The 12,616-nt window shown below is 33.4% G+C and overlaps 1 protein-coding gene across 2 annotated transcripts in view; it reads right to left on the bottom strand.

Moving 5' to 3' along the window:
- The window catches only part of ARB2A (ARB2 cotranscriptional regulator A), a 404,957-nt gene that overhangs the window by 304,715 nt on the left and 87,626 nt on the right, over positions 1-12,616 (bottom strand). For both annotated transcript variants that reach the window (XM_024563510.4, XM_024563505.3), the window contains 2 exons: positions 11,894-11,959; positions 4,720-4,911 (listed from right to left, as the gene is read on the bottom strand). In XM_024563510.4, the coding sequence (XP_024419278.1) occupies positions 4,720-4,911; positions 11,894-11,959 (258 nt within the window). The remainder of the gene's footprint in view (positions 1-4,719; positions 4,912-11,893; positions 11,960-12,616) is intronic.

Genomic DNA, 12,616 nt, shown 5'->3' with positions numbered 1-12,616 from the left:
TTGCTGCCTATGTTTTCTTCTCGGATTTTTATGATTTTGAGTCTTCCATTTAAGTCTTTAATCCATTTTGAGTTTTTCTTGTGTGTGGTATAAGAAGGCAGACTAGTTTCAATCTTTGCATGTATCAGTGCAGGTTTATTTTCATCTGTCATCCTTTCATAAACACACTATACAGTGTGCAGATGGCGTGCTGTGGAACTGTGCGCCTGAAACCTGTATGATTCTGTTAACCAGTGTCACCCCAATAAATTCAATATAAAAAAAAACAAAACAAATGACTGAATAAACTTTTAATTCTACTGATTTTATTATAAAACATTTTCTAGGACTTCTCACTCTCTATCTTACTAGATACAACTGCCTTCAATTCCCACCTTATCAATTACACCTATAACCTGAAAGGTATAAATAAACCTTACCAATCCAAAGAGTATTAAGTTATACCAGTGGTTCTAGTTCGGTGCCCAGATTAGCGGCATAAACATCACCTGGGATATGTACATACATACTCAGGCCCAACCAAATCTTCTGAATGAAAATCTGGAACTGGTCCAGGATAATTTGTTTCACCAGGGGATTCCGACACATAGTAAAATTTGAATGTATAGACCAGTGACTCCCAAACTGCTCCCCATAAAACTTTTTGACAGTACATTTCCATCAGTCAAAGGAGCCAGGAAGAAATCAGTGAGGTGCTAGGGTATAAAATTTAAGGGGGCACTAACACTCAGTGTCCTACAAGTACTGCACAACCTTGAGAGTGATTGACTCCTTAAAATTTTCGCCCTTGATCCACCCTTGCAATTAATGATTAAATGATTTAGAATGTCACCTACTTTCCTCACTCCTTTTTTAGAGACGAACTAACATGCCTAAAAAGATGCATATGAGAAAAGATAAAAGAAGAAACAAGTATGAGCAACTCTCAAAGTGCACAATCAAACACTGAATAATTAGTACTTGGATATAGATATACTATTTCCTATTCCAAGTAATATATTATGCAATGAAGATTGTTAAACACTAAAATTACTAACTATGGAAACCTCAGAAGTATTGTGGGAATTTATCTGATATGCACTACTTCTCCAACACGAAATATTCATACATTTTTGATAATCAAGTTCTGAAATATCTACAATACAAGAACTGGAATATCTGTGATTTGATTTTCAAATTGTGATATATGGGGACCCTAGCTCCAAGGAAGAAACCTCAGGGGCCATTGTGGAGGTGGTTCCAATCCTCATCCCACCGTCAACCAAAGAGGCTCCACAGAGTTAATTAAATATATATTATAAAACAGTCCACTTAGAGGCAGAATGCTACTGTTTTTTTAAAAAAAGGGTTATCCTCACAATGATATGAATCCAATTTCAGGACCTTTAATATTATACTAAAAATTAAGAATATACCCAGCTACCCGCTTCTTGAGCATCTACCTGAAAAATTTGAAAACATTTATTTGTAATATATATGTACCCCTATGTTCATCGCAGCATTATTAATGATGGCCAAGACATGGAGAAAACTGAAGTGTCTCTTGATAGACAACTGGATAAAGAGGATGTAGTCCGTATATATGGTGGAATACTACTCAGCCATAAGGAAAGATTGTGACAACATGGATGGATCTTGAGAATATCATGCTAAGCAAAAGACATCAGATGGAAAAGTCAGTAACAGTATGATTTCACTTCTATATGGTACATAAAACTGAAAGCAATAAATGAAAAAACAGAAAAAACAAACAAAACTTCATAGACAGAAAACAGCGTGGTGGTTACCAGAGAGAAGGGGGGTAGTAAAGGGTAAAGGGGGTCAAAAACACAGTGGTGGAAGGAGGCTTGACTTTGAGTAGCAAACACACAATGCAATATGAAGATGAGACATTACAGAAGTGTACAAAACCTACAAAATTTTATTAACCAACATCACCCTAATCAACTTAATTTAAAAAATTAAAAAATAAATAAAACAGATAATGGGATGCAGATCTCAAGCTTTGACATGCACAATATCAATTACTACTTGGGTAAAATAAAAGCCTTATACCAAAATAAACAAAATATTTGCAAGAAATGTAACTGAAATATTAACAACACTGAGTAGAGGTGATACTGTCTGACCTGAAAATCTAAGAATTCACTTTAGCTGTGATATGAAAACTGACAAACCATAAAAAACAGAGTAGTGGCTCCCAGCCTTTTGTAAACTATGGAAACCTTTCTTTAAATTCATTTTGCAAAGTGTCCAAAAAATAGAAACAAGCAGAGCTATTCTGATTTAAAAGTAAGAAAGAGGCAACTCTTCCTCCCTATTACTCATCCTCTGCCAGCCTCCTAAAATACCATCCATCTCCACGCCTGTCCCCTTGCACCACCCCCAAAACAAACAGAGAGCAGCTCTTTAAGAACTATGAAACACGAGAAAAGGTAAATCCAAAATAATAAAATAACTTTACCTAGACTAAAAAGACATCGTATTTAAATGTTTACTATGTAGAAAGTTACCATGACAAAGTTCATATTTAGTTACTATAAAATAAAAGAAGGATATAAGCTACAAACTTTAATTTCAAAGTATATAGCATACTACATATACTAAATACTAAAGTATTTAGAAATGAGTTGCTTTTATTTGTCCCAAGGAATGATGAGTTGCTATGATTGAGAAAAACAGAAAAAAATGACAGGGCAATGAAATGCTGTTATACCCAAAACACTATTCCTATGTATAAGAACAAGATGACTGACTATTCTACTGTTACTGACAAACTTCCTCCCTCCTGTTCGGGATATTAACAGACAGTCAATTCAAAGATCTTTGCTATAGCTTCCAATATACTCTTTCACCTCAAAAAAATCTTATATAACAATAAAAAAAATTCTAAAAGGGGAAAGACTTAGTTGTTATAGTAGCAGGGACAATATAAATATTTCAACTAGCCTTCAAGCATACAAACATCTGATTCTTTTTTTACTAAATTATACTTTCAAATATTCACTGAATTATGGTCATATTTCACATATAATGCTAAAGTAGATCAACAGGCTCTCTTCTAACCACAAACTACTGTGTCAGAAAGTTCATTCACTATTCGTATCCTGAAGTATGAAACAGTTTAAATAATACAGAGGTACATGATCTTCAATGTACACTTGAAACCTATGACCCTGTTAACCAATATCACCCCAACAAATTTAATAAAATAAAAAATAATATATTTTATGTAAGTTGCTTCAACCTAAACCTCAATTTATTTTAGTTACTTAAATTCTACTAAAAACACACCACTGAAGTTTGCAAGAAATAATGCCATTGTGTTCTTTGCATACCCATGAAGACTGAAAAAAAACCCCACCGTTAACCTAAGAAATTCTACCTAAAGTATTTTAAGAGCCTCAAAATCTATTAATAAAAATACTCTTATTTAAGAGGTTTGCTGGGCCTTAAATACAGTTGACCCTTGAACAACATGCATTTCAATAGTGCATGTTCACTTACATATGGATTTTCTTCAAAAAATACTATTAAGTATTTTCTCTTCCTTATGACTTCTTAATAACATTTTCTTTTCTGTAGCTAACTTTATTGTAAGAATTCAGTATATAAAATGTATAATATACAAAACATGTGTTAAGCAACTGCTTATGTTATAGGTAAGGTTCTGGTCAACAGTAGGCTATTAACCCTTAAGTTTTGAGAGTCAAAAGTTATATACGGATTTTTGACTGTGTGCAGAGCGAAAGTAAAAGTGCCGGTACTCTTAACCACTCCGCTCCATCCCCTCCCCTCCCCCTTCCCCCAAAGCTGCACTGTTCTAGGATCAACTGTATTAACATTTCAGAGTTAGCACAGGAGGGAACATTTTACCTTTGACATTGTATTGTACATTGGTGTTACCAAAGAATTCTTTCCCAATTTTAATTACAAAAATAAACTTTACATTCTTATAGAAGATGCCACTTTACTTTTTTTTCTGAAGAAAAACTATACTTATATGCACAAGAAACCTACACTTTGCAAAATTCAAAAGACCCCAAGAATAAGACAATAAAACAAAAGTAGCCTAACATTTACATTTAGAATGCTAGGCCAGGAAATAACAAATTCACTATTACAGGAAAATAAAAATCTTAAACACAATTTTAAAATACCAATTTCCAAAAAGTTTGAATTCAAGAAAATAATTCAATAAATATTACAATTTATTATTTAGTTTGTGTGTCTTATGCTGAAAGCATTTTATTTGTGCCTCTAAAGAGATTTTTTAAAGGAGTTACAAAAAATACTGAGTTATTCCAACTCTTCATTTAACAAAATAAGAGATTAAATTAAAGTAGCAAATTTCTTTTCGTTTCTAACATCACTAATTAGGTAGGAAAAGATTTACAAAAGCAGTCATATTTTTTTCAGAAGTATTTCAATAATATTGATAAGTAGTTGATAGTTCAAGTGATATTTCATGTAATAATAAAAAAGTAGAATAAAAAGTATTCATTTCAAAGACATGTAATGTTTTACATACTTAAGATGTACTTTTGTTTTTGGTTATAACTGTAAAATAATGAAAAACAATTTTTCATTACAAATAAATGATAATAGTAAGATTACGTTTAGGATATACTTTTGAAGAAACACGTTAAAATAAATTATAATACATAATAAAACAGAGTTATAAAATGCCCCCCAAAATATAAAATAAATCACACTTACATCCATAGCTCTCTTAATAAATGGTATCTGTGTGCCACTGTCCAGATCTTCATTTATGATGAGCCTTCTGGCCCACTGACCTGCCCTGACAACACCACTACCATGAATTAAAACCATCAGTTTCTGTGGGTTTGTCAAAGCATCTTCACTCATAAAGATAAAACTCTTTGGTTCACTTTCAGTGGCATCTACCTGTAATTAAAAACAAATAAATAATAAATGTTTTCTGATCAAGCATAAACATAAATGAAACCACAACTAATGGTTACTATAAATTATGAAATAGTTATTATAGAACTATAGGGTTAAAAAAGTTTAAAGTAAAATTAAAATATTCATTAGAGATTAACAATTATATATACAGTGGATGAGTAAGAGACATGATAGTAATTTAAATATAAAAAGAAAATTGGAAATATATGTGCCCCTATATTACTGCTGTATACTAAGAATCATTATTTTTAAGAATCTCTAATTTTGAGTACTTCCTATTATCCAGATACTATGTAAAGTGTTTTTAAAATACTATATCCATCACAGTATTAAGGTGGCATTATGATTATACTCATTTGTAGATGAAGAAATTGAAATCTAGAGAGTTTAAATAACTTGCCCAAAGTCAAACAGCTATTAAGTCTAAAATTTGAAAACAGAAGTATACTATACCTAAAATAGAAAACAGGAAAACCCAATTGGAGGATACACCTTTTAGAAAATCATATACTACTCAGAAATACTACCAAACTTTTCAAAGATGGGAGAGAGAACTATTTAAAAATTCAAAAACCTACTGTTCTATGTGAATGAACTTTAAAATTTCATTTAGAATATGAACATAAGATTATATAATAATTATTTAATGAAAGAATATTATTTGTGTACTCTGATAACCTTATTTTATGTACTAGTTATCTAAGGGTTGAAAAGTAAATATTTTTATTCATTGTAATTGTACTAAATATCTCATTTTAAACTAGATAATGTATGATTATATTTGGAGACTCAAAAGACTTTTAGGACTTGATAACTCCCCCATCTTTTATTACATGCACCATGGCACACACTGAGTCATATTCCACATCAACAGTGGCAAGTCACTAGGAATGAAGCCTTTGTGCAGCCTGGCCAGAGACAGAGCTGGTAATATACACATTCTCGAATAGAAAGGGTAAATCCACCTGTAATGCAATAGTTCTTCACTTGTCAGTGGAAGAGAGATACGAAATGTAACAGAATCACATTAGCTTCCATGCATGAGATATCCTGAGTAAACAAATGACAATAATGACAGCAGGTATGACTGAAGTAACAGAGGAAGGGAAGAGGATGAAAGAAAGAAGAAAACCAAATCTAGGTAATCTCCCATTTACCTAAGAACATTATATGAAAACAGAGCAATGACTCAATTAAAGTGGCTTTAAAAAAGAAGAAAATTGGCGATAAGGTTTCTAGGCATTCATTTACCAAAGAGTACATCTAAACACACACAAACAAAAGTGCCTCTTAAAATCAGCGAGGCTTTAAAGGACCCTGAAATGGCTATGGAAATGGACATCTGTTTATCTCAATGAAAAAAACTGTTGCTCTGGACTTGCCAGTAGGGGCTTGATCACTGTTCCTTTTTACTATTTGCCTAAGTCCCCTGTAACCAAGGAACCCAGTCAATTTTTAAAGCAATGAAGTGTTGGTCCTTTAAAGTCTACAGTAATCACTTTAAAACTGGAAGATTACTTATTTTCCAAAGATAAAAATATGTTTATTATTATAATGTTCAAACATTTTAAGGGGCTACAAATTAAGGTAGCCATGAGTAAGTAAATAAAGTTTTATTTAAATATCCTAAAATGTTGACTTCAAAAATATGAGAACATTAGAAAATTCAAGGAAAAAATAATAAAACTGAATAATGTAATGGTATTAATGATTAAGGAGTAACGGCAGTATTTGATCTGGCTGTTGGCTAATACCATATCAATTTAACACAGAATTCTGAACTTTGCAGTTGGTAACTGTAACTTACGTGTATAAAGTTAATGCTAATTTTCAACAGTGAAATTATTATATGAATAAAATAACTTTTTCTTCATTAACTTAAGTTTGGAAATGGCTGTCCCAAGTCCATTTATCTTCAAACAGTGCTAATTCATTAAGCTGAGCTTCCATTCAAGAATACATGCATATAAAGGTCATTCCAGCATACCGCCTCACTTACTGACAAATCAATTTCAAAGACCAACTGGTCAGTGAGACCACACCAAACAAATTTTACCTGTTAACAACTCATTTGGAGATGCTAATGAAACCCACTAATTGTGAAGTTCATTTAAAAATGACTGGGTGTCTGGTTGGGGGTGTTGGTGGAGGGACTGCTCAAAAAAAGAGCAAAATTTCATGGACAAGTACAAGAGCATGGTGAGGGCTGAGTGAAAGAGGGTTGGGGAGGTGAAGGAGAGTACAGGGGAATAAATGGTGATGGAGAGAGACTTGACTTGGGGTGGATAACACACAATACAGTGTACAGAGGATGTGCTGTAGAATCGTGTATCTGAACCCTGCAGAATTTGTTAACCAGTGTTACCCCAATAAGTTTAATAAAAAGGAAAAAAGCAAAACAAAAAATATGACTGAATAAACTGAAGAATATTTGCAGTCAAGTTATTAAGTTAATTCAATATTCTATGTAATTGTGACGTAACACAATTGAGAATATATTGTACTTATATATATGAGGGTGGTTAGACATGATTATGATCTTTACTATGAAATCATGGGCTTGAATAAAGTGTTGTCATTTAAAAAAGAAACAAAGTAAGTTTTTCTTTCCTTATTAAATAGTTCAACTATAAACTAAAAAACTTAGTTCATCATCAGGGCAAAAAAATTTTGGCAGTATTTCTGTAATAAAAAGAACAACTATACCAAAAAGCCTCAAAACAGACAAACAAAACTCCACTCTCACTGCTAGCATCTATTCGGGATTTAAGATAACTCAGGAAAAGAACTGTAAGTTATGGAAGAAAAATTTCACAACTACATAAAATATATTATGATAATTTAAAGACAGATTAAATTCCTAAAATAAATTTTATGTTGCTTTTTGATTTATAAAACCAGGAAATCTTTGCTAACCAGAAATGGACTTGACACATATAGGTCTCATATAATGTAATGCTCTTTCTATGTATATTAATATTTTTGCATATTAATTTTATAATCTAAATTTAAATGAGGGGAAATAATTGGATCAAAGAGAAAAGTCCTTCTAAACCTCATCTCAGGCCTTCTATAAAGAAAATTAATGAAACATTCATATAACATGATCTATATGAGCAATTATCTTGTGATTTGTTCTGGATATCTAGAGCATTGACATGAGTGTAAAGGTTCCAGGAAACTAGAAGTATTATAGAGTTAAAGGATTCAATATTAATTGTATACTAACAATGAATTAACTTAGGGCTCTTTAAATATTGTTCTTTAAAAACTTTGAGGGACTTCCGGTCAAGATGGAGGCATAGGTAGACACACTGTGCCTCCTCGAACAACCAAAGGACAATAACAAGTTGAAAAACAAAAAACAACTAGAACTGACAGAAAATCGAACTGTACGGAAGTCTGACAACCAAGGAGATAAAGAAGAAACATTCAACTAGACTAGTGGGAGGGGCAGAGAAGGGCAGCCAGGCGGAGAGGACTCTTGGCCTGGTGGCAGCTGGCAGACATGGCAAGGCTGTGTGTGGATTGCAGACCAGGTGGTCCCACATTAGCTTGCAGATAAACTGAGAGAACAACTGGGGAATGAGACAGACTGAGCAACCCAGAGTTCCAGCTCGAGGAAATAAAGCCTCAAAACTCTAATCAAAAACACCTGTGGGGGTTGAGGCAGCAGCAGGAGAAAATCCCAGCCTCACAGGAGAGTTCACTGGAGAGACCCACAGGAGCCTAGAACGTACACAAACCCACCCACCTGGGAATCAGCACCAGAAGCGCCCAACTTGATTGTGGGTAGTGGGGGAAGTGACTGAAAACCAGCAGAGCGCAGAGCAAGTCACATTGTTCCCTCTCGGACCCCTCCCCCACATACAGCATCACAATGCAGTGACAAGAGTTGCCCCACCCTGGTGAACACCTAAGGCTCTGCCCCATACTAGGTAACAGGCTGGAGGAGACAAAAAAAAAAAAAAAAAAAGGCCCAAATGAAAGAACAAATCAAAGCACCAGAAAAAATACAACTAAGTAATGAAGAGATAGCCAACCTATCAGATGCACAGTTCAAAACACTGTTAATCAGGATGCTCACACAACTTGTTGAATATGGTTGCAAATTAGATGAAAAATGAAGGCTATGCTAAGTGAAATAAAGGAAAATGTAAAGGAAACCAACAGTGACTGGAAGGAAACTGGGGCTCTAATCAACAGTGTGGACCAGAAGGAAGAAACATCCAAGCAGAAAAGAATGAAGAAACAAGAATTCAAAAAAATGAGGAGAGGCTTAGGAACCTCCAGGACATCTTGAAACATTCCAACATCCAAATCATAGGGGTACCAGAAGGAGAAGAGGAAGAGCAAGAAATTGAAAACTTACTTGAACAAATGAAGGAGAACTTCCCTAATCTGTCAAAGGAAATAGACTTCCAGGAAGTCCAGGAAGCTCAGAGACTACCAAAGAAGCTGGACCCAAGGAGGAACACACCAAGGCACATCATAATTACATTAGCCAAGATTAAAGATAAGGAGAGAATCTTAAAAGCCACAAGAGACAAGGGGACAGTTACCTACAAAGGAGTTCCCATTGGACTGTCAGCTGCTTTCTTAAAAGAAACTTTGCAGGCAAGAAGGGGCTGGAAATAAGTACTCAAAATCATAAAAATCAAGGACCTACAGCCAAGATTGCTCTACCCAGCAAAGCTATCATTTAGAATGGAAGGGCAGACAAAGTGCTTCCCAGATAAGATCAAGTTAAAGGAGTTCATCATCACAAAGCCCTTATTATATGAAATGTTAAAGGGACTTATATAAGAAAAAGAAGATAAAAAATATGAACAGTAAGAATGACAGCAAACTCACAGTTATTAACAACCACACCTAAAACAAAAACAAAAACAAACTAAGCAAACAATTAGAACAGGAACAGAATCACAGAAGCGGAGATCACATGGAGGGTTATCAGCGGGGGAGTGAGAGGGGGAGAGTGGGGGAAAAGGTACAGAGAATAAGTAGCATAAATGGTAGTAGAAAATAGACAGGGGGCGGTTAAGAATAGTATAGGAAATGTAGAAGACAAAGAACTTATATGCATGACCCAGGGAAATGAACTAAAGGAGAATGTGGGTGGGAGATGGTGTGCAAGGTAGAGGGGAATAAAGGGGGGAAATGGGACAACTGTAATAGCATAATCAATAAAATATATTAAAAACATAAAAACTTTGAAACAAATAAAATTAACAGAAAAGACTGAATAAAATGACAAAATTCTATATTAACTTTCCAGAACACCAAATGCAATATATAGTTTTAATAAAGTAACACACTTGACCTAAGGTGAAAACTAAACCAAAAAGTTAGAATCCAGATAGAACTAGTATATTCATTCCCCAAAAGACCACTGAAATCTTGGTTTTCATGTATTTCTAAAGGAATGAAAGTTGACAAATCAGTAAGGGCAGGTGTAGCTGTTAGAAAATGTTTTTTATTCATTGGTACATCACAAGCACATGGAACAGTGCCTGGCACCCTTACATAAATATTTGTTAAGTGCATGAACAAATAATTAACAATGTGATCTGCATTTGAGGTTATCTATAGAAAATTCAACATAAAATGGATTTGAAAAAAAAATTAACTTTGGAATAATTTGTGAGGATAGATAGTATAAAGAAATCCTCACTGTGCCTGGTGTGGCTCAGTGGATTGAGCAAACCAAAGGGTCACCGGTTCCTTTCCCAGTTTAGGGCACATGCCTGGTTGCAGGCCAGGTCCCCAGTAGGGGACGTGTAAGAGGCAACCACACATTGATGTTTCTCTCCCTTTCTTTCTCCCTTCCTTTTCCTCTTTAGAAATAAAATCTTTTAAAAAAATTTAAAAAAGAAATCCTCAAATCCTATAATTCATAGAATAACACCCCCCAAATTTTTAAATCTCACACAAAATTTAATGCAAACAAAATTATCTATATGCAAAGTCTTTTACACTTTAAATGAATGAAGATTTACTTTTTAGTAAGTCTTCCAGATTCATGTATATTATAAAATCAGAAAGTTGTCAGGGATAACAAAGATCTTCTAGTCCCACCACCACTTCACATATAAGATTAGTATCTCTTCATTTGAAAGCTTAATATTTCATGTTTGACATTAAAAACAAAAAGGCTTTCTTGAGAATTTGAGTCAAGAGAATGAATTTCAAACTTTTTTATTCTGCAATGGCAAAATGTGCAAAATTTCTGCCACAAAAGGAAGGAGCTGTGTCACCAAACAGGAAGCATCAGGAATGAATTTGGGAATGTGTAGAGAAAATAACATAGAAATAAAACATATAGTTAAAAAATCAGGAAATAAACAAGGTGAATATCTAATGAAACAAGAAAGATATTTGTTTACTTCAAATAAATAACTAAAATAAACCATATCAATAAAATTGGAAAGGGGAGAGAAAGGTAGTCCTTTTAATTGTATTATCATTTTCAAAAATGATAATACAATTCTTAAGTTAGGTCTTAGTGATTATTTATCTAGAGATGTATTTTTATCTGTTTCAATTACAGCTTACATTCAAAATTATTCTCTCTTAGTTTCCAGGCACAGAGCCTAGTGGCCAGACAATTACACACCTTACAAAGCGCTCCCCCTGTCATTTCTAGTACCCACCTGGCACACACACAGTCACTACAATATACTGACTATGCTCCCCATGCTGAACTTCGCATCCCCACATCTATTTTGTAGTATATCTTATCTCATTGTGCACAAAAGTTCTGAAGATTATTATTTTCTAAGAACAATTGCATACAATGAGATTAGGCATACTGACAGGAATTTAATATTATCTTTATCAATAACAAAACATTAAGACCTTAACATTTAAACTTATCACAGTTAACCTAAAACAAAAGTTTTCTTCTGAACTGAAAACTATTTTATTTGGAAATATAAACAATTTTTAAAGTTGGACTTACTGGAATAGAGATTTTTTTCAAATTACAGTCCTTTTCCAGGAGCTCATATACATACTTCGTGATGATCTAGGAAGGAAAAGAATATATTAAGATGCAATGTTTTCCATTAGCAAAATTCACGTGAATTATTATCATTTATTATTCTGAATGAGAATCTCTCTATTTTGGAATGTTTTTATACTAAATTAAGAGACTCTTTACTGATTACTTATAATAGTTTACTTCCTGTTACTGTATGAATAACTATGGGCCTTAATATTATGGATTAGAACAAATTAATATAAACTCACAAACAAGGACTTCTAATTTTTAAAAGCAATACTCTGAGCATATTTTATTTTTTCAGTATTTCTAGAATATGTTTCCTCTATAATTTTTCTATAGCTATTATATCTAATACAGTACTATTGTGACTCTGAATCCTAACAGCTCTTTTGTTTTCACTGAATCAAGGAGGGAACGATTGGAGGATTCTAACAGAAAAGGAAAACTGATTCAGCAAAGTCAGGCACAGTGAGTATTACTGTCTGTGATAGGCAGAAACATGGCTACCCAAAGATGTCCACATTGCAACTCTCACAAATTGTTAAAATGTTATGTTACATGGTAAAAGAAACTGTGTATATATGGTTAATCTTAAGAACCCAAGAAGGGGAAATTATCTGATTAGATCTAATCTAATCATATGAATCTTTAAAAGTGGAAGATTATGGAAAAAGAGCA

Source organism: Desmodus rotundus, chromosome 1 (genome assembly GCF_022682495.2).
Source record: "Desmodus rotundus isolate HL8 chromosome 1, HLdesRot8A.1, whole genome shotgun sequence".
Taxonomy (NCBI): Eukaryota; Metazoa; Chordata; class Mammalia; order Chiroptera; family Phyllostomidae; genus Desmodus; species Desmodus rotundus.
Note: the sequence above shows the minus strand (reverse complement) of the source record. Positions and strands in the feature narration are given on the sequence as shown.